Raw genomic sequence first — 26,722 nt, forward strand, 5'->3', positions numbered from 1 at the left:
CAGACGCTCTTATCCAGAGCGACTTACAAATTGGTGCATTCACCTTATGACATCCAGTGGGACAGTCACTTAACAATAGTGCATCTAAAACTTAGGGGGGTGGGGTGAGAGGGATTACTTAACCTATCCTAAATAATCTGCCTGTAAGCAATTGTTGGGAAAATTACTTGTCATGCACAAAGTAGATGACCTAACCGACTTGCTAAAACTATAGTTTGTTAGATATTTGATATTTGTGGAGTGATTGAAAAACAAGTTTTAATGACTCCAACCTAAGTGTATGTAAAATTCCGACTTCAACTGTATACCTCTATGTCGATTCATGATACAGACGTTTTAACTACTGTATATATTTGTCTCTGTTCTCCCTCCCTCCCCAGGTGGTGCAGGAGGCCCTAGATGTGGCTCGACAGGGCAGGACGTGTATCGTGGTGGCCCACCGCCTTTCCACCATTCAGAACGCTGACCTGATCGCTGTCTTCCAGAAGGGAGTGGTGGTGGAGCAGGGCACTCATCAACAACTACTGTCCCAGAGAGGAGTATACTACTCACTGGTCACCACACAGCTGGGCGATGGCAGAAACTGAGGGAGAAGAGTAGGATGGGGGAGAGAGAGGCTGAGGTTGCAGGGGGTTGCTGGGAGGGGCTGAGTGTGCAGGGAGGGGTTGAGGTTGCAGGGGGTTGCTGGGAGGGGCTGAGTGTGCAGGGAGGGGTTGAGGTTGCAGGGGGTTGCTGGGAGGGGCTGAGTGTGCAGGGAGGGGTTGAGGGTGCAGGGCGTTGCTGGGAGGGGCTGAGTGTGCAGGGAGGGGTTGAGGGTGCAGGGCGTTGCTGGGAGGTGCTGAGTGTGTAGGGAGGGGTTGAGGGTACAGGGGGGTATTTTGTATATAAAATGAAGAGGTGGTGGTGCTGTATTTCAGTTACAGTGCCTTGCGAAAGTATTCGGCCCCCTTGAACATTGCGACCTTTTGCCACATTTCAGGCTTCAAACAAAGATATAAAACTGTATTTTTTTGTGAAGAATCAACAACAAGTGGGACACAATCATGAAGTGGAACGACATTTATTGGATATTTCAAACTTTTTTAACAAATCAAAAACTGAAAAATTGACAGTGGGGATGGTGTGTTCAGTGTGATGAGCTGTGCTGCTTTTACGCCAAACATAACGTTTTGCATTGTTGCCAAAAAGTTCAATTTTGGTTTCATCTGACCAGAGAGCCTTCTTCCACATGTTGGTGTGTCTCCCAGGTGGCTTGTGACAAACTTTAAACGACACTTTTTATGGATATCTTTAAGAAATGGCTTTCTTCTTGCCATTCTTCCATAAAGGCCAGATTTGTGCAATATACGACTGATTGTTGTCCTATGGACAGAGTCTCCCACCTCAGCTGTAGATCTCTGCAGTTCATCCAGAGTGATCATGGGCCTCTTGGCTGCATCTCTGATCAGTCTTCTCCTTGTATGAGTTTAGAGGGACAGCCAGGTCTTGGTAGATTTGCAGTGGTCTGATACCCCCCCCCCCCCATATCAATATTATCGCTTGCACAGTGCTCCTTGGGATGTTTAAAGCTTGGGAAATCTTTTTGTATCCAAATCCGGCTTTAAACTTCTTCACAACAGTATCTCGGACCTGCCTGGTGCGTTCCTTGTTCTTCATGATGCTCTCTGCGCTTTTAACGGACCTCTGAGACTATCACAGTGCAGGTGCATTTATATGGAGACTTGATTACACACAGGTGGATTGTATTTATCATCATTAGTCATTTAGGTCAACATTGGATCATTCAGAGATCCTCACTGAACTTCTGGAGAGAGTTTGCTGCACTGAAAGTAAAGGGGCTGAATAATTTTGCACGCCCAATTTCTCAGTTTTTGATTTGTTTAAAAAGTTTGAAATATCCAATAAATGTCGTCCCACTTCATTATTGTGTCCCATTGTTGTTGATTCTTCACAAAGAAATACAGTTTTATATCTTTATGTTTGAAGCCTGAAATGTGGCAAAAGGTCGCAAAGTTCAAGGGGGCCGAATACTTTTGCAAGGCACTGTATTTATTCAAAAAGTATCACATCTGTACCATAGAGTGCTTGTGTGCCAAATGAATACATGGAACACACATATATACACAACCGTCTGCGCATTACTGTAAACTGCACAGAACTAAGCCAATGAGACGCTAAAGCAGTGTGTATCCTCAACATTCGGATTATTACATTGATTTGTTAAATTGTTTTGGGCTTAAAGTAAAACTCCACCCAAAAACAATATTTTGGTATTTATTTCATTAGTCCAGGTTATGTAACTTTCAATATACAGAAATCCTCCCCATATGGGGCAGCAGGTAGCCTAGTGATTAGAGCAATAGACTAGTAACCGAAAAGTTGCTAAATCGAATCCCCGAGGTAAAAATCCGTCGTTCTGCCCCTGAACAAGGCAGTTAACCCACTGTTCCTAGACCGTGACTGTAAAGGATTTGTTCTTAACTGACTTGCCTAGATAAATAAAATGATGCATTTTGCATCATATCATACGAAGCAAAATGCATAATAATAATATAATAATATGCCATTTAGCAGACGCTTTTATCCAAAGCGACTTACAGTCATGTGTGCATACATTCTACGTATGGGTGGTCCCGGGAATCGAACCCACTACCCTGGCGTTACAAGCGCCATGCTCTACCAACTGAGCTACAGAAGGACCATCATACAGGGATGATTTCTGTATTTTGAAAGTTACATATCTTGAAAACTTGAGTGCTGACAAGCAAAACATTTGGGATCAGGTCAACAATGGACTAATGAAACAAATATCAAAATGTAGTTTTGGGGTGTAGTTTTCCTTTAAAGGCCCAGTGCAGTCAAAAATAGTACACAAAATAACTGCACTACACTGCATTTGCACTCTGTTCATCGCTCTGCATTTAGATATATTCAAACTGATACTGTAAAATTGTACATCCACTGTATGTCATCTGTATACCAACTTATATATTTCCACACTATGAGATAAAGGTGATTCTAAAATTGTGAAAATTATGATAATGCCCTTTTAGTGTAAGAGCTGTTCTAAAAGCCCGCCCGGAAATTTCTGCCTGCTTTGGTGGGATGGAGTTTTGGCCTGCCTGGTGACATCACCAGGCATACATTGGTTTATTGACCAATAAGAAAGAGTTCAAAAACTCTCTGACAATAACAGCTAGTTTTCAGTTTTCCCCACTCTGACAGTCCTAGCAAAATTCTTGCTTGAGAAATTGCTCTTCGCTAACCAGTCATTTTTATTTTTTAAATTACAATTTTAATTGAAAACAATCACAGTAAGGTAATTGTTACCCAGTAATTATTTGATATTGCGATAAAAACAGCTGCATTGGACCTTTAATGTTGAGAGGAATTATTTTTGAAATGATCATGAGATGTGGCCTTCCAAACTGTCTCTGTGCTATGTTCATGCTACTGGAAGTGCCTGGGGTATTTAAAAGGACCAAAGAGTTCCTGAATGTTTTGTTTACCTTAACTGTAGGTAATATGTTGAGTGATATACACACACACACACACACCTGAGGGTTGGGGCTCAAGCACTAACAGTATATTGATACAAACCACTTCCTGTTTCTACGTTGCACTGAATTAACTGAACTCTGCTTGGGTATGTACTGTATGTATGCATTACTTTTTTCCTTATGTAAACAGGTATCATGAATAAAGATGTTTTATTTGAATATTTGGGCTCATGACATGATTCAATCACTTTGATTTGTCAGTTCAATCACACTAAACAACTTTCATATTCAATAAAATATTTTCCAAGTTTACATTGTCAGTCAAGTCAATACTATAATTTTCCTACTGTAAAGTGGGTTACATCATTTTCACTACTTTAGGCATTAAAACAGCTTCTTTTCATTTTGTTGATTGAATCAAATGCAGCGTTAATCTTTTATCACTTTTCTATCATTTACAACAAAAAAACATGCTGAAAATCTCAAGACTGTCTGAAAGGTAGTAACACAATGCCGTGTTCAAGAGCATCAAAATTCTATATTGTGACAGGAATGTTCAATATTACAGACATCTACTACATAAAATGGCATATTGCATAGGGCGGCAGCCTATGGATCTGGCATAGGAGTTGTAGAGCTATTCAGCAGCTTAAAGTCTAAAAAGTCTAGTCAATTAGGGAGCTATTCAATCAAAACCACTGAGCAGATCTCTGGGGACAGACTAAAATAAGGACACAGCAAAAAGGCACATCATAATTTACTTGGGTTTCCTTCCGTCTCACCCAAACACTGTTTCATTGATCATATCCAGCCAAACGCATAATCCTCTACTGATGGGGTAAACATAAAAACAATCATTTTTCTTGCCATGGAAACTGGAAAACAATTTTGATTGAGAGAGCCCTTATATAATACCCATGAGGCCTGAGGTGAGACAGTAGTCAAAGACAACATGACCCGTTTCTCTCGGTTTCTCAATTTTACAGCTACGATGACAGTTACGTTCTAAAAGAGTCATTTCAACCAACCAAGAACATCTATGCCTCAGTCACTCTTCTGGAAAAGCCAATCAATATAGAAAAATAATACTATTCATGAATTACTAATGACCAGGGACAGGTGACGCGATGCTACGCTGGTCACTGCAGAGTGGAAGTGTATGGTGACGGCGAGTTAGGATGTGTATGTTAGCTTAGCGGTGTACAGTGCATGGCATGGGTTAACACTAAATGTTTCTCACAACATAAAAACAGACGAAATCTAAACAGAATCGTGGTAGGAAATTCAATCTATACATTTTGAAAACAGGGAATCCCCGATCTAGCTGCTACATAAAATCACAGAAAATGATTCACTAAGTGCAAAATTAACTAATTTGTTGAGCTGCATTTAAACAAATAACACATTTTTATTTTTTAAATGTAGAAAGCAATAATTGTGCCTTTGCATTGATCTGTGCAGAACTAAACTATTATTGACTACCATCTACAAACTGTGTGTGTGTGTGTGTGTGTGTGTGTGTGTGTGTGTGTGTGTGTGTGTGTGTGTGTGTGTGTGTGTGTGTGTGTGTGTGTGTGTGTGTGTGTGTGTGTGTGTGTGTGTGTGTGTGTGTGTGTGTGTGTGTGTGTGTGTGTGTGTTAGAGCTGAGCTGTGGTAGCGAGATGTAACATCTCATGTAGGGAGGTAACCAGGTTCTGGAACAGTGTCTCTGCATCTGTCTCTCGACTGGACTTCCACGCTGTACAGGAAGCCACGATCCTGAAACAGGAAGTACAAGTCAGATACTGGACACTTGTAGAGGTTTAAAAAAATCTGTCCATCATAGAGAGGACGGAACAACACAGCTGCACTATCTAACCACTACTATTAAACTTCACCCTTGACCTCACCTTGACCCTACTAACTAGATGATACGGAAAACAGCTGGAATAGTAACTGTTATCTGCCCCAGAATGCATTGTCCAGAGTCCAGGACCTAAAGCACCAACCTTTATCTAGAGGTATCTACTCAGAAGTATATCTAAACACCATCACTCTCCCTACAGTATTATGTCATCAGAAAGACAGGGGGAAGGGGAGGGTACCAAATAATTTTACATCCTCTAGTCTACATAAAATGTAGTTTATTTTAGTAATGCACTCATGTGTTGTAGGTTGGAGCTGATGATGTTGTGTGGAGTCAGTGTGTGTGTGTGTGTGTGTGTGTGTGTGTGTGTGTGTGTGTGTGTGTGTGTGTGTGTGTGTGTGTGTGTGTGTGTGTGTGTGTGTGTGTGTGTGTGTGTGTTTACTGGTCAAATTGTGGATGAGTGTGTGTGTGTGTGTGTGTGTGTGTGTGTGTGTGTGTGTGTGTGTGTGTGTGTGTGTGTGTGTGTGTGTGTGTGTGTGTGTGTGTGTGTGTGTGTGTGTGTGTGTGTGTGTTTACTGGTCAAATTGTGGATGATGCTGCATGGGGTCAACTCATTGCCTTCCTGAAGACAAACAAAGTATACGAAATGCTTCAGTCTGGTTTTAGACCCCATCATAGCACTGAGGTAAATAACGGCGGTAAATAACGGCGGTAAATAATGGCGGCAGACCGAGGCTCTGCATCTGTCCTTGTGCTCCTAGACCTTAGTGCTGCTTTTGATACCATCGATCACCACATTCTTTTGGAGAGATTGGAAACCCAAATTGGTTTACACGGACAAGTTCTGGCCTGGTTTAGATCTTATCTGTTGGAAAGATATCAGTTTGTCTCTGTGAATGGTTTGTCCTCTGACAAATCAACTGTAAATTTCGGTGTTCCTCAAGGTTCTGTTTTAGGACCACTATTGTTTTCACTATATATTTTACCTCTTGGGGATGTCATTTGAAAACATAATGTTAACTATCACTGCTATGCGGATGACACACAGCTGTAAATTTCAATGAATCATGGTGAAGCTCCAAAATTGCCCTCGCTGGAAGCCTGTGTTTCAGACATAAGGAAGTGGATGGCTGCAAACTTTCTACTTTTAAACTCGGACAAAACAGAGATGCTTGTTCTAGGTCCCAAGAAACAAAGAGATCTTCTTTTGAATCTGACAATTAATCTTGATGGTTGTACAGTCGTCTCAAATAAAACTGTGAAGGACCTCGGCGTTACTCTGGACCCTGATCTCTCTTTTGACGAACATGTCAAGGCTGTTTCAAGGACAACTTTTTTCCATTTATGTAACATTGCAAAAATCTGACATTTCTGTCCAAAAATGATGCAAAAAAATGAATCCATGCTTTTGTTACTTCTAGGTTAGACTTTCCTAGCACCGTGCTTCTACACCTGTTTGGGGTTTTAGGCTGGGTTTCTGTACAGCACTTTGATATATCAGCCGATGTAAGAAGGGCTATATAAATCTGTTTTATTTTATTTGTGTGTGTGTGTTTACTGGTCAAACTGTGGATGATATTGCGTAGTGTCACAGTGTGTGTGCTTACTGGTCAAAGTGTGAATGATGTTGCGTGGGGTCAGTGTGTGTGTGTGTGTGTGTGTGTGTGTGTGTGTGTGTGTGTGTGTGTGTGTGTGTGTGTGTGTGTGTGTGTGTGTGTGTGTGTGTGTGTGTGTGTGTGTGTGTGTGTGTGTGTGTGTGTGTGGTGTGTTTACTGGTCAAACTGTAGATGATGTTGAGTGGAGTCAGTGTGTATGGATGTGTGTGTGTGTGTTTACTGGTCAAGCTGTGGATGATGTTGCGTGGGGTCAGTGTGTGTGGATGTGTGTGTGTGTTTACTGGTCAAACTGTGGATGATGTTGCGTGGGGTCAGTGTGTAGGTGTGTTAGCCCACCTGTCATCTCCGATGCGGTAGAAGAACCCGTAGCCATGGTGCACCATGGGAGCAACCGCTCCCAGGACTGTGGTGTAGCCAACCAGACTGGTGGACAGGGTAAAGTTACCGCCCCCGCCACTGGAGAGAGAACACACACAAATTACACACACCATAAACACACAAAAACAATCACAAAAACACACCTCTTGGAATACAGTGGATCAGTGAAAAGGTCTGGCATAGGAAGTCCCTCCTCCTTGGCGATCAGGTAAAGGCCCAGGAGATGTCTGTCAAAACCTTTTCCGTTCTGTGCCTCAGCCATCAGTTTGTTATGCTTGTTGAAGGCCAGCAGCAGGGCTTTCCTCTTAGCCTCAGCCTGGGAGACACACAGAAAGTCAGAGTGTAAGTATCCTGGTCGCCAGATTTACATGTATGGCATGACAATATATGAAGAACTAATCGTTTACTGGATATACACACTCTCACACTTACGCTGGCTGCAGGGAGGAGCATGGTATGGCACCAGTTCTGTGCCTCCAGGGTACAGGGCCTCATGGTCTCAGTCCTGCCATGGTAGAACCTTCTGGTCATCGCTGTCTCATAGCAACTACCTAACCTGGGAGGGGGGATTATCATCAATCATCAGTTATGGAGAGAATATTGGGGAGGAAGGATGGATGAAGTTGATGGATAGATGGATGGACGGGTGGGTGGGTGGGTGGATGGATGAATGTTGGGTGGATGGATGGATTAATTGGATGGATAGTGGATGGGGGGCCAGCTCCAAGCATAAGAGACATAAGCCGTTGCTTAGGGCCCCAGGGCCGCCCTCAACCTCACCACAAATTATTATTATTTGAGAGTTAGAATAGTAGAATACACCAGTTGCAAGGTCGAAATGTGGTTCTACACCAATAATTTCTCTCTTGTTATGCTCTGGCAGTCAATCAATTCACCATGTCTTCTAACATTTCTTAAATTGGTAAGTTAGTCTAGCCAGCTATCTAAACTTGTAATCATGGCTGAACACCGACCAGGGTGTCTAAGGGCCCCTATTGATTTTGTTAGTCACTCACTCTATCATCATTAACATGGCATAAGTCATGGCAAAATGTGTAGAATTACAAGAAATTTGTTTTAAAACTGAAAATAATGTCTCTCCACCCCATGCATGGCCTAGCTTAGGCCCCAACGAAATCTCGCTGAGGGCCCCCAAAAGGCTAGATGGATGGATGGTATTACCTCCCATGCTGTCTGTAATAAGCCAGTTGAAGGGCCAGTTGTATGAAGGTGTCTGGGTGGAGCTTCCTCTGTTTGATGGCTGCTTTCCCAAACGAGGTGAACGCATAACACACCACCTGCAAGTCCTGAGTCTGGAGACACACACACAGGTGTCTGTCAAACCAGATATCACACAGATTAGAGTTTGTGTGTGTGTGTGTGTGTGTGTGTGTGTGTGTGTGTGTGTGTGTGTGTGTGTGTGTGTGTGTGTGTGTGTGTGTGTGTGTGTGTGTGTGTGTGTGTGTGTGTGTGTGTGTGTGTGTGTGTGTGTGTGTGTGTGTGTGTGTGTGTGTGTGTGTGTGTGTGTGTGTGTGTGTGTGTGTGTGTGTGTGCTCACAGTCTCAAAGTACTGTTGCTTGGCATGTGCAACGTCACTCCTGACTCTGTCATCCACAGTGAAGACCAACTCTTCAGGAAGAGGCATAGGCCGCACCGTCTCAGAGCCCTACATAGACACACACATTTCAAATTATACTGTTGCTTACTCACAGTGAAATTAACCTGTTTATTACCTGATACATGGCAGCATAGTAGAGAGCCACCTTATCCTGTTGTTCTCAGGTATGAGCTACGGCGTAAAATCTTCTAAATAGAACCAGAGTGTAGTTTTATGCTGAGCCGGCATGTTTACGCCCAGGCGCCCAGAATGTAGTTTTATGCTGAGCCGGCATGCTTACGCCCAGGCGCCCAGAATGTAGTTTTATGCTGAGCTGGCATGCTTACGCCCAGGCGCCCAGAATGTAGTTTTATGCTGAGCCGGCCAGCCCAATGTAGTTTTATGCTGAGCCGGCATGCTTACGCCCAGGTGCCCGCCCAGGCGCCCAGAGTGTAGTTTTATGCTGAGCCGGCATGCTTACGCCCAGGCGCCCAGAGTGTAGTTTTATGCTGAGCCGGCATGCTTACGCCCAGGTGCCCAGAGTGTAGTTTTATGCTGAGCCGGCATGCTTACGCCCAGGCGCCCAGAATGTAGTTTTATGCTGAGCCGGCATGCTTACGCCCAGGTGCCCAGAATGTAGTTTTATGCTGAGCCGGCATGCTTACGCCCAGGCGCCCAGAGTGTAGTTTTATGCTGAGCCGGCATACTTACGCCCAGGCGCCCAGAATGTAGTTTTATGCTGAGCCGGCATGCTTACGCCCAGGTGCCCAGAGTGTAGTTTTATGCTGAGCCGGCATGCTTACGCCCAGGCGCCCAGAATGTAGTTTTATGCTGAGCCGGCATGCTTACGCCCAGGCGCCCAGAGTGTAGTTTTATGCTGAGCCGGCATGCTTACGCCCAGGCGCCCAGAGTGTAGTTTTATGCTGAGCCGGCATGCTTACGCCCAGGCGCCCAGAGAGTGTCTCACACTCAGCAATACTTATGCGTCCGGTTTAGCAGGCCAGTAAGACACTTATAATTAAGGACAAACAAGATATACAGTCACTGAAAATAAGTTCAATAGAAACAGAACTTACCTTCCACTTGCCGTCTGTAGCTTTGAGCTGCTGATCCACATAGTAACAGTGAGTTACCAGCACCATGGCATCATAGGGGGCATGCTGCAACACACACCCGCAATTACCATATATAGGAGCAGACTCACAACAAAACATCATTACACTACTGCTAACAGAGGAGCAATTATCTCTCTCTCTACAAAACAGTAACACACGTCACAATTGGATCCGAAGCTTCCGTCGGCGAAGGAGAGGGAGTTGTAGGACTTGTCTCCCCAGCGGATGGTGGGGTCTCCTGTCAGCGCTTCCCGGGTCACCTGGGGGCAAAGGCCAAAGGTCAGATTATACCATACTAAGGATGGTATGGATGCCTGTGGTGTGTGTGTGTGTACGTACCAGTGTGTAGTTCTCTGAAGTAGCGTAGGGTTTAGCATCGTCCAGTGAGACCACAAACAGACTGCTCTGGATGGTCTCTAAGATGGTCTTATTGGCTGGATCTATACCTATCAGATACTCCCTGGCCTACAGACACAGAGAGAGCGAGAGAGAGTGAGGTTTAGGGCATGGTGATGTCCATACTATACAGCCAACTTCACACACACCTTAGCCCAGCGTGTCCTCTCCTCTGAGGTGAGAGCGGCGACACCATCTCCCGCTGGCTCCCCTTCACAACACTGCTTCACATGGGTCAGCTGCCTACACACACACACACACACACACACAAAGGCACATAAATACTTGCAAATATATGCAGATACACACAAATATACCTAAATATCCACCGGCCAGAATACCTGAGCAGCTCTGGAGGGGTAAGAATGTGTCCGTCACACACTGCATTAAATGAGAAGAAACGCCCCTTACACATCACCACCACGTGGGAGGGGCATGGACCCTCGCTCTCTACAACACACATAGAAAAAACATCAATACATACAGCACCAGTCAAAAGTTTGGACACACCTACTCATTCCAGGGTTTTACTTTATTCTTACAATTTTCTACATTGTAGAATAATAGTAAAGACATCAAAACTACGTGATAACACATATGGAATCATGCAGTAACCAAAAAAAGTGTTAAACAAATCAACCTATATTTTATATTTGAGATTCTTCAAAGTAGCCACTGTCACGCCCTGACCTTAGAGAGCCGTTTATTCTCTATTTTGGTTAGGTCAGGGTGTGACTAGGGTGGGTACTCTAGTTTATGTTATTTCTATGTTGGCCTGGTATGGTTCCCAATTAGAGGCAGCTGTCTATCGTTGTCTCTGATTGGGGATCATATTTAGGCAGCCTTTTCCCACCTGTTGTTTTGTGGGACCTTGATTTTGTGTAGTGCCTGTGAACACTGCATTTACTTCATGTTTCGTTTGTTCGGTATTGTTTTTGGTGAGTTTAATTTATTAAAACATGTGGAACTCTATGCACGCTGCGCCTTGGTACAGTTATTCTGACAACGATTGTGACAGCCACTCTTTGCCTTGATGGCAGTTTTGCACACTCTTGGCATTCTCTCAACCAGCTTCACCTGGAATGCTTATCCAACGTTTTTTAAAGAAGTTCCCACATATGCTGAGCACTTGTTGGCTGCTTTTCCTTCACTCTGCGGTCCAACTGATCCCAAACCATCTCATTTGGGTTAGGTCGGGTGATTGTGGAGGCCAGGTCATCTGATGCAGCACTCCATCACTCTCCTTATTCAAATAGCCCTTATTTTGGGTCATTGTCCTTTTGCAAAACAAATTATAGTAAAACCAGATGAGACGGCGTATCGATGCAGAATGCTATGGTAGCCATGCTGGTTAAGTGTGCCTTGAATTCTAAATAAATCTCTGAGTGTCACCAGCATAGCACCCCCACACAATCACACCTCGTCCTCCATGCTTCATGTTGGGAACCCCACATGCAGAGATCATCTGTTCAGCTTATCTCCATGTCACAAAGACACAACGTTTGGAACCAAAAATCTCAAATCTGGCCTCATCAGACCAAAGGACAGATTTTCACCGGTTTTATGTCCATTGCTCGTGTTTCTCTGCCCAAGCAAGTCTCTTCTTATTATTGGTGTCTTTTAGTAGTGGTTTATTTGCAGCAATTTGACCATGAAGACCTGATTCAGACAGTCTCCTCTGAACAGTTGATGTTGAGAAGTGTCTGTTACTTGAACTCTGTGAAGCACTTATTTGGGCTGCATTTTCTGAGGCTGGTAACTCTAATGAACTTATCCTCTGCAGCAGAGGTAACTCTGGTTCTTAATTTCCTGTGGCGGTCCTCATGAGCCAGTTTCATCATAGCACTTGATGGTTTTTGTGACTGCACTTGAAGAAACGCTCAACGTTCTTGAAATGTTCCAGATTGACTGACCTTCATGTCTTAAAGTAATCAATACACACACACACACACACACACACACACACACACACACACACACACACACACACACACACACACACACACACACACACACACACACACACACACACACACACACACACACACACACACACACCTAAATAAATAACAGAGTACTACACACAAAAACAAACCACAAACATCATATTGAATGGCGGTGTCGGGGGGGGGGGGGGTCACCTACCTGTCTTAAAGTAGTTGATGATGGTATCCTTGGTGACTCCTGGAACTTTACATGTACAGAACAGCATTCTGAACTGGTCCATATCCAACACCACATTACCAGCTTTATGAGGGTCCAGCCTCTCCCTGTCGGGGACCACACAGTCAGAGAGTGTGTACTGAACGTGTGTGTTTAGGGACACTGGCCAACTAAATGCTTAGTTGCAGGTTCCTTCTCGACAACAGAAGAACAATAAGAAATCAAATATAATAATATAAACATAAAGTAACTGGCTCAGTAGAATAGAATAAATATTTTAAACAACTATAATACAGAATTTATAGTTAAATAAAAACACGTGTTTTGGGGAAGGGGGGAATTGGAGGGCAAGTGTTTAAATTGTGCATTATGTCGCAATCGGAAGAGTCTGGTAGCAGTAGTTGTGATGTGTGTGTAACCTTAATACATATAGCTCAGTTGGTAGAGCATGGTGCTTGTAACGCCAGGGTAGTGGGTTCGATCCCCGGGACCACCCATACGTAGAATGTATGCACACATGACTGTAAGTCGCTTTGGATAAAAGCGTCTGCTAAATGGCATATATTATTATTATTATATTACACGGTGTGTACAAAACATTAGGAACACCTTCCTAATATTGTGTTACATGCCCTTTTGCCCTCAAAACAGCCTCAATTCGTTGAAGCATGGACTCTACAAGGTGTTGAAAGCGTTCCACAGGGATGCTGGCCTATGTTGACTCCCAGTTCAAGAAGCACTTAAATATTTTATCTAAGCCCATTCAACCTCTGAATGACACACACAAACAATCCATGTCTCAATTATCTCAAGGTTTAAAATCCTTCTTTAACCTGTCTCCTCCCCTTCATATACACTGATTGAAGTGGATTTAACAGGTGACATCAATAAGTGATTACAGTTTTCACCTGGATTCACCTGGTCAGTCTATGTCCTGGAAGAACCATGTTTTGTACACTCAATGTGAGTATCTTACGTGCGAAGCAGGTCCCAGTACTGTAGAGTGTGCCACATGCTTATGCTGGTCCTCTGTAGCTGTACTCCCTCTGTAGGGGGCCAGCAGTGCTCTAGGTAGGGTGCAGGACCTCCGAAGTTCACATTCAACTGGGAGGGGTAACGTAATTCCAGATAGGCTGCATCCAACCACCAGTCCTCCAACTGCAGGAAAACACACAGAATAAAGATGAAACAATGCAGGGAGACACCATAAAGATTCCCTTTCACAGTTGCTCAGGGTCGAGCATGGTGTGTGACCAGTTCCCACATGTTCTAGCTGTGCAGTGTGTTGAGTGTAGAGATCGACTGATTAATCGGAATGGCTGATTAATTAGGGCCGATTTCAAGTTTTCATAACAATCGGTAATCTGCATTTTTGGACACTGATTATGGCAGATTACATTGCACTCCACGAGGAGACTGCGTGGCAGGCTGACTACCTGCTATGCGAGTGCAGCAAGGAGCCACGGTAAGGTGCTAGCTAGCATTAAACTTATCTTGTAAAAAAAAACATCAATCTTAACGTAAACACTAGTTAACTACACATGGTTGATGATATGAATAGTTTATCTAGATTGTCATGCGTTGCATATAATCAATGCGGTGCCTGTTAATTTATCATTGAATCACAGCCTACTTCGCCAAACGGGTGATTTAACAAGCGCATTCGCGGAAAAAGCATCGTCGTTGCTCCAATGTGTAACAAACCATAAACATCAATGCCTTGCTTAAAATTAATACACAAGTATATATTTTTAAACCTGCATATTTAGTTAATATTGCCTGCTAACATTAATTTATTTTAACTAGGGAAATTGTGTCACTTCTCTTGCATTCTGTGAAACAGAGTCAGGGTATATGCAGCAGTTTGGGCCGCCTGGCTCGTTGCGAACTGTGTGAAGACCATTTCTTCCTAACAAAGACAGCCAACTTGCCAAACGGGGGATGATTTAACAAAAGCGCATTTGCAAAAAAAGCACAATCGTTGCACGAATGTAGCTAACCATAAACATCAATGCCTTTCTTAAAATCAATACACAGAAGTATATATTTTTAAACCTGCATATTTAGTTAAAATAAATTAATGTTAGCAGGCAGCATTAACTAGTCAAATTGTGTCACTTCTCTTGTGTTCATTGCACGCAGAGTCAGGGTATATGCAACAGTTTGGGCCGCCTGGCTCGTTGCGAACTAATTTGCCAGAATTTTACATAATTATGAAATAACATTTAAGGTTGTGCAATGTAACAGCAATATTTAGACTTATGGATGCCACCCGTTAGATAAAATACGGAATGGTTCCGTATTTCACTGAAAGAATTGACAATATTAATGACCTAAGGCTCGTATTTCTGTGTGTTGTTATATTATAATTAAGTCTATGATTTGATAGTGCCGTCTGACTGAGCGGTAGTAGGCAGGAGCAAGCTCGTAGGCATTCATTCAAACAATGCTTCAAGCATTGCGAAGTGTTGTTTATGACTTCAAGCCTATCAACTCCCAAGATTTGGCTGGCAATACTAAAGTACCTATTAGAACATCCAATAGTCAAATGTATATGAAATACAAATGGTATAGAGAGAAATAGAGAACTAGTCCTACAATAACTACAACCTAAAACTTCTTACCTGGGAATATTGAAGACTCATGTTAAAATGAACCACCAGCTTTCATATGTTCTCATGTTCTGAGCAAGGAACTTAAACGTTAGCTTTTTTACATGGCACATATTGCACTTTTTCTTTCTTCTCCAACACTTTGTTTTTGCATTATTTAATTAAACCAAATTAAACGTTTAATTATTTATTTGAGACTAAATAGATTTTATTGATGTATTATATTAAGTTAAAATAAGTGTTCATTGTTCATTCAGTATTGTTGTAATTCTCATTATTACAAATATATATATATAAAAATATTGTATCGTTTTTTTTGGGGTCCTCCAATAATCGGTATTGGCGTTGAAAAATCATAATCGGTCGACCTCTAGTTGAGTGTGTGTACCCAGTTCCTGCGTGTCCTGGCTCTCTGCAGTAGTTTTTGGTGCAGGTCTTTGCCGATGCCTTCTCCAAACCTCTTCACTACGGCTACAGTCACCTGGTACTCCTCCTCTGTAGCAAACGGCCGCACTGGAAAAATACACACAGACATTTCAGTAACTAGACATATTTTCATCCAGGGTCCATGCTAATAGCGCTTCTCTGTCTCACATGCAGCTGGCATCTCACCTGCATCCAGGTACTTGGCGAGGCTCCCCTCTAGAGACGGTACAGGGAGAGGAGGCAGGCTATGCTGGTACTGGAACGTCCGCTCAGTGGGAAACTCTGACACCTGGTTAGTCATGTTGTCACCTACAATACCAAAACACCTGGTTAGCCATGTCAACTACAATACCAAAACACCTGGTTAGCCATGTCGTCACCTACAATACCAAAACACCTGGTTAGCCATGTTGTCACCTACAATACCAAAACCCCTGGTTAGCCATGTTGTCACCTACAATACCAAAACCCCTGGTTAGCCATGTTGTCACCTACAGCACCAAAACACCTGGTTAGCCATGTTGTCACCTACAATACCAAAACACCTGGTTAGCCATGTCAACTACAATACCAAAACACCTGGTTAGCCATGTTGTCACCTACAATACCAAAACACCTGGTTAGCCATGTTGTCACCTACAATACCAAAACACCTGGTTAGCCATGTTGTCACCTACAATACCAAAACACCTGGTTAGCCATGTTGTCACCTACAATACCAAAACACCTGGTTAGCCATGTTGTCACCTACAGCACCAAAACACCTGGTTAGCCATGTTGTCACCTACAATACCAAAACACCTGGTTAGCCATGTCAACTACAATACCAAAACACCTGGTTAGCCATGTAAACTACAATACCAAAACACCTGGTTAGCCATGTCGTCACCTACAATAACAAAACACCTGGTTAGCCATGTTGTCACCTACAATACCAAAACACCTGGTTAGCCATGTTGTCACCTACAATACCAAAACACCTGGTTAGCCATGTTGTAACCTACAATAGCAAAACACCTGGTTAGCCATGTTGTAAGATACAATAGAAAAACACCTGGTTAGCCATGTTGTAACCTACAATACCAAAACACCTAGTTAGCCATGTTGTAACCTACAACACTGTAAAATACATTTCCAGGTGAACAAAAGAGGAGAGCAGTCGCAGATGAAGACAATATAGAATCAATCCTGTTTATTACAAGTTGCAACAGGGAGACACCACCCAGCATAGAAAATGTCTAACTGGCAGAGAAAATGTCTAACTGGCATCTTGGAGACAGTCCTTTAATGTCCTAATCAGACAGCACCAAATGTTCTGTAAACAGCAGCCTGAGAGGCTTGTAGGAAGTCAAACCAAAAAGGCAACGACTTTGTCAGCTGCAACTGAATCACAGTGTCCACAGGATGTCATCAATACCATACAACAGTGAAATATCAGCGTGTCCTCCAGTCTGGCATTATGCACTATTGACAAATAGGAGAATAATCCATCTTTTTTATGATTTATTTTAATTGAGCCTTTATTTAACTAGGCAAGTCCATTAGGAACAAATTATTATTTACAATGACGGCCTACCAAAAGACAAAACGCCTCCTGCGGGGACCGGGGATAAAACAATTTAAATAATAATAATTCAGCATCATGTCTATTGACCATCAACCCGCACCTTGAATGTCAAAAAACAGAAAATCCAATATGCTAACCATTGTGTAGATTACTCTAAACTAAATATTAACTTCAGTCATCCTAGATTTCCCCATTACAAGCACCAAAACACCTGGTTAGTCATGTTGTCCTCTACAGAACCAAAAAACTTGTTTAGCCATGTTGTCACCTACACCACCAAAACACCTGGTTAGCCATGTTGTCTCCTACAGCACCAAAACACCTGGTTAGCCATGTTGTCACCTACAATACCAAAACACCTGGTTAGCCATGTTGTCCCCTACAGCACCAAAACACCTGGTTAGCCATGTTGTCACCTACACCACCCAAAAACCTGGTTAGCCATGTTGTCACCTACACCACCAAGACACCTGGTTAGCCATGTTGTCACCTACACCACCAAGACACCTGGTTAGCCATGTTGTCACCTACACCACCAAAACACTTGGTTAGCCTTGTTGTCACCTACATTACCAAAACACCCGGTTAGCCATAGACCTACTGTCCCCTAGCCTGGTAGACTCTAGGAATCCAAGTGTGGACTGGACAATCCTCCACTTTCGTCTAACTTTTAGATTTAAAAAATATATATCTTGGATCTTGGACCATGCTAACTGTACGGGAGAGTGGGGTATTGTTGAGACATTTTTCAAGGGAAATAGTATTCTTTCTAAAAATATATATATTTCAGGATGTTGTGTATCCCTGGAAATAATCAGAATTAATGTAAACAGTTTTGAAAACATAGTTTGTCACACAAGAAGTGGTCTCTTGGCACCACATACCATGGGGTAAGTTAAGCTGCAGGACAGGGTGAATTAAATAAAGCGCCTTCAAATTTCTGTACTGAATGAAGTAACACCACTACCTTATAAAACCATGTCTATATTTATTTTCTAAACACATCTTTTTTTAAAGCTTTTAATTACTTTAAGCACATTTTTAAGTGGCAAAATTTAACTTTTTGGGCAACCTATACAAATTGAATGTGAGTTCTGTCATTCTCATTCAAAGCAAGTCTAAGAAGCAGTATATATATTGTTGGTAGAGCATGGCGCTTGTAACGCCAGGGTAGTGGGTTCGATCCCCGGGACCACCCATACGTAGAATGTATGCACACATGACTGTAAGTCGCTTTGGATAAAAGCGTCTGCTAAATGGCATATATTATATAAGAAGCAGTAGAGCTATTTCTATGCTTCCCATTCTTAAGTTTAGTTGTTGCGTCTTTTACCTTCGGTTTTGTACACCAGCTTCAAACAGCTGAAAATACAATATTTTGGTTATTGAAAATATTTCACAGTGGTTTAGATGGTACATTGATTCTCTATACCCGACACACTCAACTCTGGACCTCGAAGCCAGTTCCACTGCATTTTTTCGTTGCAAGATGGCGTCGACAGATGGTCGCCTCGCTTCGAGTCCTTAGGAAACTATGCAGTATTTTGTTTTTTTAATGTATTACAAGCATTTCGCTACACTCGCATTAACATCTGCATGTGACCAATAAAATTTGATTTGATCAAGGAATTGATTTTTATAATACATGTATCACTAGCCACTTTAAACTATGCCACTTTATGTTTATATACCCTACATTACTCATCTCATATGTATATACTGTACTCTATACCATCTCCTGCATCTTGCCTATGCCGTTCTGTACCATCACTCAGTCATATATCTTTATGTACATATTCTTTATCCCTTTACACTTGTGTGTATACGGTAGTAGTTGTGGAATTGTTAGGTTAGATTACTCGTTGGTTATTACTGCATTGTCGGAACTAGAAGCACAAGAATTTCACTACATTCGCATTAACATCTGCTAACCATGTGTATGTGACGAATAACATTTGATTTGATTTGATCTAGCCCTGGGACATCAGGTGGGTGCAATTCATTATCAGGTAGAACAGAAAACCAGTAGGCTCCAGATCTTGTAGGGTAAGAGTTGAATACCACTGCTCTACATACTGAGTACACAAAACATTAGGAACACCTTCTTAATATTGAGTTGCACCCCATATTTGCCCTCAGAAGAGCTTCACTTCATTGGGGAATGAACTCCACAAGGTGTCGAAAGCATTCAACAGAGTTGCTGGCCCATGTTGACTCCAATGCTTTGTCAAGTTGACTGGACGTGCTTTGGGTAGTGGACCACTGTTGATACAGACGGGAAACTGTTGAGCGTTAAAAACCCAGCAGCGTTGCAGTTCTTTTTTGTATATTTTTTTATTTTACCTTCTTTTTCGATATTGTCTCAAAGCTGCAACTTTCCAACAGGCTCCGGAGAGGCGAAGGTGGAGTCATGCGTTCTCCAAAACATCACCTGCCTAACATCACTCCTTAACCAATGTGTCGGGGGAAACACTGTTCAACTGGCAACCGGTGTTGGCCCGCAGTCACCCGGCCCACCACAAGGAGTCGCTAGAGCGCGATGAGACAAGTAAAGCCCCACCGGCCAAACCCTCCCCTAACCCGGACGACGCTGGGCCAATTGTGCACGGTCCTATGGGACACCCGGTCACGGCCGGTTGTGGCACAGCCCAGGAATGAACTCGGGTCTGTAGTAGCGCCTCAGACCGCTGCGCCACTTGGGAAGCCCTGGTGTTGCAGTTCTTGACACACTCAAACCGGTGCGCCTGGCATCTACTACCATACCCCATTCAAAGGCCATTAAATATTTTGTCTTTATTATTCATTACAATATTTTTTTGAGGTTTAGGGTTTAGTGAATGATTTGTCCCAAATACAATTTATAGTTTTTTTTTATATTTAGGACTAACTTATTCCTCGCCACCCATTCTGAAACTAACTGCAGCTCTTTGTTAAGTGTTGCAGTCATTTCAGTCACTGTAGTAGCTGACATGTATAAGGGAAAGGGGGATACCTAGTCAGTTGTACAACTGAATGCACACAACTGAAATGTGTCTTCCGCATTTAACCCAACCCCTCTGAATCTGAGATGCGCAGGGGGCTGCCTTAAATCAACATCCGGGGAACAGTGCTTTGCTGCTGCTTTGCTCAGGGGCAGAATGACAGATTTTTACCTTGTCAGCTCGGGGATTAGATCCAGCAACCTTCCGGTTACTGGCCCAACACTCTAACCACTAGACACACTGGCATGTCGTTGGTAAAGATTGAAAAAAAGTAAGGGGCCTAGACAGCTTCCCTGGAGAATCCCTGATTCTACCTGGATTATGTTGGAGAGGACTACACCCTCGGCGTTCGGTTATCCACACTTTGAGATATCAGCTGATGTACGAAGGGCTATATAAATAAATTTGATTTGATTTGATTTGATTTGACTACACTCTCGGCGTTCGGTTATCCACATTACAGCATGGGGTGTAAAGCCATAACACATACATTTTTCCAGAAGCAGACTATGATCAATAACGTCAAAAGCCGCACTAAAGTCTAACAAAACAGTCCCCACAAACGTTTTTATCATACATGTATCACAGCCAATCATCAGTCATGTGCTGTGTTTCCCAATAAGCATGCTTGAAAGTCTGTTGTCAATTTGTTTACTGTAAAATAGTCTTGTATCTGGTCAAACACTGTAAAAAAAGCCTGTCCCTTTAAGAACTCAGTGATGACATTACAGCTATCACAAGCTGGCAGAGTGTTTAGTTCATTACCAAGTGCAGCTGGCAACCTACTGCTGTGAACACAAATTTCAGTTTTGGACATTATTTTCTTTCTGGACAATTTATTCATCACTGTGCGTGAAAACCAAAACTGTAAGTAATGTATATGTTTTCGCCTTGTTTTACTGACGAAGTTGTCAATAGTTAAAGAATATTTTTGTAATTATTACAGCATTATGGGTCTCGTTTTTATGCTAGCTATCTAACATTCTTAGCTACATTTTGTTAGCTGGTTAGTCTGATGTTGCTAGCCACTTGTATTTTTCTTTCAGTCATTGGTTTAGTATAACAGATGAGAGCTGGATATCTTGTTTGTTATTGCTAAATGAATGTACATTATCTTAGCCATTGTATTCATATTTATTATTTTCAGATCACATCGTGTATGGGATAAATGGACAATTAATTGGATAATTCCAGCTGAGTGATTTAGCACAGAATTGCAAAAATTGTTAATCTCCAATCCACATCAAAGAACCCTAAACTGAGGAACTGTCTTTCTCACCGTTTCTCTAATAAGAGTACAATCTCCATAACACTAACCTACTCAATCAATGTATACCTTCCAGAGGCATCAACCTCTATTTTTTTGTTCGAAAACAACAAAAAATCTCAAAGTGTACTAAGGGTTGGTAACAGGCTGATTGGTCAGCTATTTGACCCAGTAAAGGGGGCTTTAGTATTTTTGGGAAGCAGAATGATTTTTGCTTTGTGGAATTCAAAATTGACTGCGTTTGTTGTTGGCATGTCATGCCTAAGTTTGCTAACTACTTTAACTACTTTAATACTAAAAAGTATTAAAGTAGTTGGCAATATCAGAGGGTTCATCTGATTCAATGAATGATGAATGCTGAGTTTGCATTTTTATAGAACAATCCTTACATTATTTACTTTGATTTAGATACAAGCATCATGAAACCTCCTCAAAAATGTATGACTTGATGAAATTTCAGTTTTTTGGACCTAACGTTAACTTCCTTACAACTTTTTCCATATTTGGTCAAATTATACATGTTTATGGTTTCCTACCTACCCCTTTGGATCAATGTACCCCAATCTCCCCTACTACAGTACAGTCATTATCTACAAAGATAGCTGTAGAATTTGTAGCTGGGCAATTTCATTGTAACGGAATTACTGTGAGACTCAGGTTTTTCACTTTAAAATGTATGCCAAACAAAACCCATTGATTTCAAAGTTTACCAAACCATACAACCAAATCAGAGTATCAGAGTAATTCCACATAAACATGTAATTGCCCAGCTAGCTAGACTCGCAGGCCAGATGCAACTTTTATTATTGGAGATCAAATTCCATCTTTTCCGAGGCGGCGCAGCCTTGTACCAATCGTATTAATAAGCACGTTTATAGCACAATTGCTCAGCAATTGATTACCATATAAATCCTGGATAGATAACCATATGATGAAACATAGCTAGCAAGTCAGTTCTACTTACTGCAGAAACAAGTGTACTAGCTAGCTATAAAATAGTTGGCCCCTTGCATTGTTTTCACGGCTCGAATGTAGGTCCGTTTCAGTTTGCAGTCCGATCGAAGCAGCTTAATCCCACAAACATGACAAGCAAACTCACCTTAGAATTTTGTGATATTCTGCAAATTCCGATATGTGAATAGTTGTTTTCGCTCGTCCATTCAAAATAAAAATAATGTTGCGGCTATTTTTTAGACTAGACTGTAGAGGAAGGCGCTTGCGGTAGTTTGTGTTGTTGCTCCGCTCGTGGGGTATGCAGCGCTTCTCATCACCTTTCACCCAGTAAGAGGTCATGGCTAGAAAGGCTACAGCTTTTGTCAAAAGTGTATTTATTTTGTCATTTTAGCTAACTCTGACCTTTTTCCAAATCTTAACCTAATTATCCTAACGTGCTACGTGAATTATCCTAACATGCTGTGTAAATTCTTCTAACCTGCTACGAAAAGTCAAATTTGACAAAAGCTGTATCCCATCTAGTCATCCCCAGTTAGCGGGCTGCCAACACCCGGAAGAGTGGAGTGGTAATATTATTACACGTGACTTGGCTTTATTAATTCTTCATGGATATCTATTGTGAGACTGCTAAAACACTCCTCTTAAAATAGTTGTTTGTTCTTTACACGAGGCCAGATGTGCATGCAGTCTTGTACGGTTGCACTTTTAGATGGTGCATTGTCAGCATTAGATCCTGGTGCATTACCTGCCATGACAGTGTATATGAAACATCACACAAACTGTGATCAGTGATGATCAAGGCACCATACAGATTACAGAAACAGCATAATTTTAAGGCTGCGTTACACATTTAATGCGCAATGGGTTGTACCATAACTGTGTATTAGTACTAAACAAATTATTATATTAATAATTATATATATCTCAAAACAAGCACATAAAGGCTTCATAATTCATAAAGGTTACGTTAACTGACTGACATTATCTCATAAAATACATCATATTAGATCTCCTAATCCAACATTTCGGTGTATATTCAAAAACCCCATTCTTTCCCTATTAGAAATGGCCAACAAAGCAAAGACAGAAAATGCTAACTAATTTCTGTTTTTAAGGACTACAAGCTGGCTAGCTCTGCTGGATTTCCAGCAAAGTTGCTCATTGGTTGTTGAAAATAACATAAATATTTTCTGTGACAACATTTGAAGCCTTGAAAATAGAATTTGAATTATAGTCTAAAACAGTCTAAAACAAACATTTACCTGTTAGCTAGGCAAGTTGTTGTATTGTAAAGCTTAAAGCCAGACTCAATAAGTCTCATTTACATAATTTGTGATTATGGAGTTCATAAATACATTTTGACTATCTACACCTATTTTTTGAGCACTCTCGTTTGAGTGTGCCAGAGTGAAGAATAACTGATGAATTTACAAACGCACAACACCCGTTGAATATGACAGGTGTCAGTAAAGGTTGGCAAAAAAACAATAAAATTGTTGCTAGCAGCACAGTTAGTCACTCATGTTGCAATTGTGGTGGGAACCATGGAATGCCCAACAAGGGTGAAAGAGAATGAGGTGTCTGAAGTCAGGGCTATCCAGAGCATTTCATATGCAGCGGCTGTTAAAAGGTTTGAGGGTTCGAATGGTGCTCCTGAAGAGTCCATGGTGGTGGATAGGCCTTCAATGAAGGCTGCAGGGGTTTCCTTTCAACAGCAGGACCCAGATATATTAAAGGTTAAGAAGGTGGACTTTGTGGCCTTTATAGCCAATGTTGATTAATGGCACAGCCGAGGTGGAGAGGAAGTCCAGGAAAATAGATATCACTGTCATTGTGGTGGAGACTTCGTGTGGGGGAGTTGCATGGAGTATTGTCACAAGCCTTACTTCCCTTTCAGGTCATCGAGCCTGAGAAGGGAGATATTCAGATTCGAAGGAAGGGATATTGGTTTTGTCAATGTTTTTTTGATTGTTTTATTTTGGGGTGGATTAAGTTAGTTTTTCCTATCACTTATGGGTAGTATTTTTACCTTGTTTTTCTCAACCCTGTCCAGTTGGTGGCGATAATACACATTTTTGGGTTGTAGTCTGCCATAAAACCCACAGAAGAATAAGAAGAATTTACAGAAACTAAACACCATACCCAAACTGGACGTGCGTCCGCTATGCTCGGCTCACCAAAAAGAGCCTGCTCTTTAAACTCCCAAACGGCTCTTAAAAAAAACATGTTTTGTAGTTTTTCAAATCAAACCGTTTACGATAGATTGACTATGATTGATGTTAAAACAGTTCTAATTAAATTATTAAATGAATTCATACTCTACCTTAACCACAATCTATTTAAAAATGCATTGGTTTGTTATGAAAAAGAATGCTATTAAACATTTGCATTTAAAGTATAACTTTTTTTATATATAAACAAAGTGCATATTAATCTAACCATTCATAATGAATACAATCTGAACAGCATATTAGAATATTGCACCAAAGAAAAAGAAATAACAATGTCCAACACTGCAGCATCCCACTTAAAACATTAAACTGGTCCCTATTTTCTCTCTCTTCTTTATTGCCATTTTATAACCAGCAGCACCATATTTAGCTTTTTTTTCCTCCATATAAGACCGGACCTCCATTATGGCATCTGCTGAGGGATTCCTTCGTGCTGCATCCCCAGTTACTCTCTCGTCAAACAGCATCCAAACAGCAGACGTTTGTGGCACTACTCTGGCATTTCCGAAGGCTAACTTCTTATTTTTATTTATTTTATTCATTTCACCTTTATTTAACCAGGTAGGCAAGTTGAGAACAAGTTCTCATTTACAATTGCGACCTGGCCAAGATAAAGCAAAGCAGTTCGACAGATACAACGACACAGAGTTACACATGGAGTAAAACAAACATACAGTCAATAATACAGTATAAACAAGTCTATATACAATGTGAGCACATGAGGTGAGAAGGGAGGTAAAGGCAGAAAAGGCCATGGTGGCAAAGTAAATACAATATAGCAAGTAAAACACTGGAATGGTAGTTTTGCAATGGAAGAATGTGCAAAATAGAAATAAAAATAATGGGGTGCAAAGGAGCAAAATTAATTAATTAATTAAATACAGTTGGGAAAGAGGTAGTTGTTTGGGCTAAATTATAGGTGGGCTATGTACAGGTGCAGTAATCTGTGAGCTGCCCTGACAGTTGGTGCTTAAAGCTAGTGAGGGAGATAAGTGTTTCCAGTTTCAGAGATGTTTGTAGTTCGTTCCAGTCATTGGCAGCAGAGAACTGGAAAGAATTGGTTTTGGGGGTGACTAGAGAGATATACCTGCTGGAGCGTGTGCTACAGGTGGGAGATGCTATGGTGACCAGCGAGCTGAGATAAGGGGGGACTTTACCCAGCAGGGTCTTGTAGATGACATGGAGCCAGTGGGTTTGGCGACGAGTATGAAGCGAAGGCCAGCCAACGACAGCGTACAGGTCGCAATGGTGGGTAGTATATGGGGCTTTGGTGACAAAACGGATTGCACTGTGATAGACTGCATCCAATTTGTTGAGTAGGGTATTGGAGGCTATTTTGTAAATGACATCGCCAAAGTCGAGGATTGGTAGGATGGTCAGTTTTACAAGGGTATGTTTGGCAGCATGCGTGAAGGATGCTTTGTTGCGAAATAGGAAGCCAATTCTAGATTTAACTTTGGATTGGAGATGTTTGATATGGGTCTGGAAGGAGAATTTATAGTCTAACCAGACACCTAAGTATTTGTAGTTGTCCATGTATTCTAAGTCAGAGCCGTCCAGAGTAGTGATGTTGGACAGGCGGGTAGGTGCAGGTAGCGATCGGTTGAAGAGCATGCATTTAGTTTCACTTGTATTTAAGAGCAATTGGAGGCCACGGAAGGAGAGTTGTATGGCATTGAAGCTTGCCTGGAGGGTTGTTAACACAGTGTCCAAAGAAGGGCCGGAAATATACAGAATGGTGTCGTCTGTGTAGAGGTGGATCAGAGACTCACCAGCAGCAAGAGCGACCTCATTGATGTATACAGAGAAGAGAGTCGGTCCAAGAATTGAACCATGTGGCACCCCCATAGAGACTGCCAGAGGTCCGGACAGCAGACCCTCCAATTTGACACACTGAACTCTATCAGAGAAGTAGTTGGTGAACCAGGCGAGGCAATCATTTGAGAAACCAAGGCTGTCGAGTCTGCCGATGAGAATGTGGTGATTGACAGAGTCGAAAGCCTTGGCCAGATCAATGAATACGGCTGCACAGTAATGTTTCTTATCGATGGCGGTTAAGATATCATTTAGGAC

General features: G+C 41.9%; 2 protein-coding genes across 5 annotated transcripts in view; one reads left to right on the forward strand and one right to left on the reverse strand.

The window, feature by feature from the left end:
- Window positions 1-3,693: 3,693 nt before the first annotated feature.
- Window positions 3,694-22,893, reverse strand: LOC123998275 (peroxisomal carnitine O-octanoyltransferase-like). The gene is made up of 16 exons (XM_046303339.1): window positions 22,564-22,893; window positions 15,836-15,958; window positions 15,612-15,736; window positions 13,588-13,769; window positions 12,594-12,718; window positions 10,790-10,898; window positions 10,598-10,691; window positions 10,392-10,517; window positions 10,211-10,312; window positions 10,014-10,097; window positions 8,899-9,006; window positions 8,523-8,653; window positions 7,773-7,896; window positions 7,484-7,656; window positions 7,299-7,418; window positions 3,694-5,258 (listed from the first exon to the last, which is right to left on the reverse strand). The coding sequence occupies exons 2-16, from the start codon at window positions 15,948-15,950 to the stop codon at window positions 5,138-5,140; spliced, it is 1,839 nt and encodes a 612-aa protein (XP_046159295.1). The 5' UTR covers window positions 15,951-15,958; window positions 22,564-22,893; the 3' UTR covers window positions 3,694-5,137.
- The window catches only part of LOC123998279 (ribonuclease P protein subunit p38-like), a 73,969-nt gene continuing 68,194 nt past the window's right edge, over window positions 20,948-26,722 (forward strand). For 2 of the 4 annotated variants that reach the window (XR_006832246.1, XR_006832248.1), the window contains exon 1: window positions 20,972-21,064. The gene's annotated coding sequence lies outside the window, so the exon portion shown is untranslated. Of the gene's footprint in view, window positions 21,065-26,722 lie in introns of all 4 variants that reach the window. The other 2 variants (XR_006832245.1, XM_046303348.1) reach the window with 2 other exon arrangements.

Source organism: Oncorhynchus gorbuscha, linkage group LG15, assembly GCF_021184085.1.
Source record: "Oncorhynchus gorbuscha isolate QuinsamMale2020 ecotype Even-year linkage group LG15, OgorEven_v1.0, whole genome shotgun sequence".
NCBI lineage: Eukaryota > Metazoa > Chordata > Actinopteri > Salmoniformes > Salmonidae > Oncorhynchus > Oncorhynchus gorbuscha.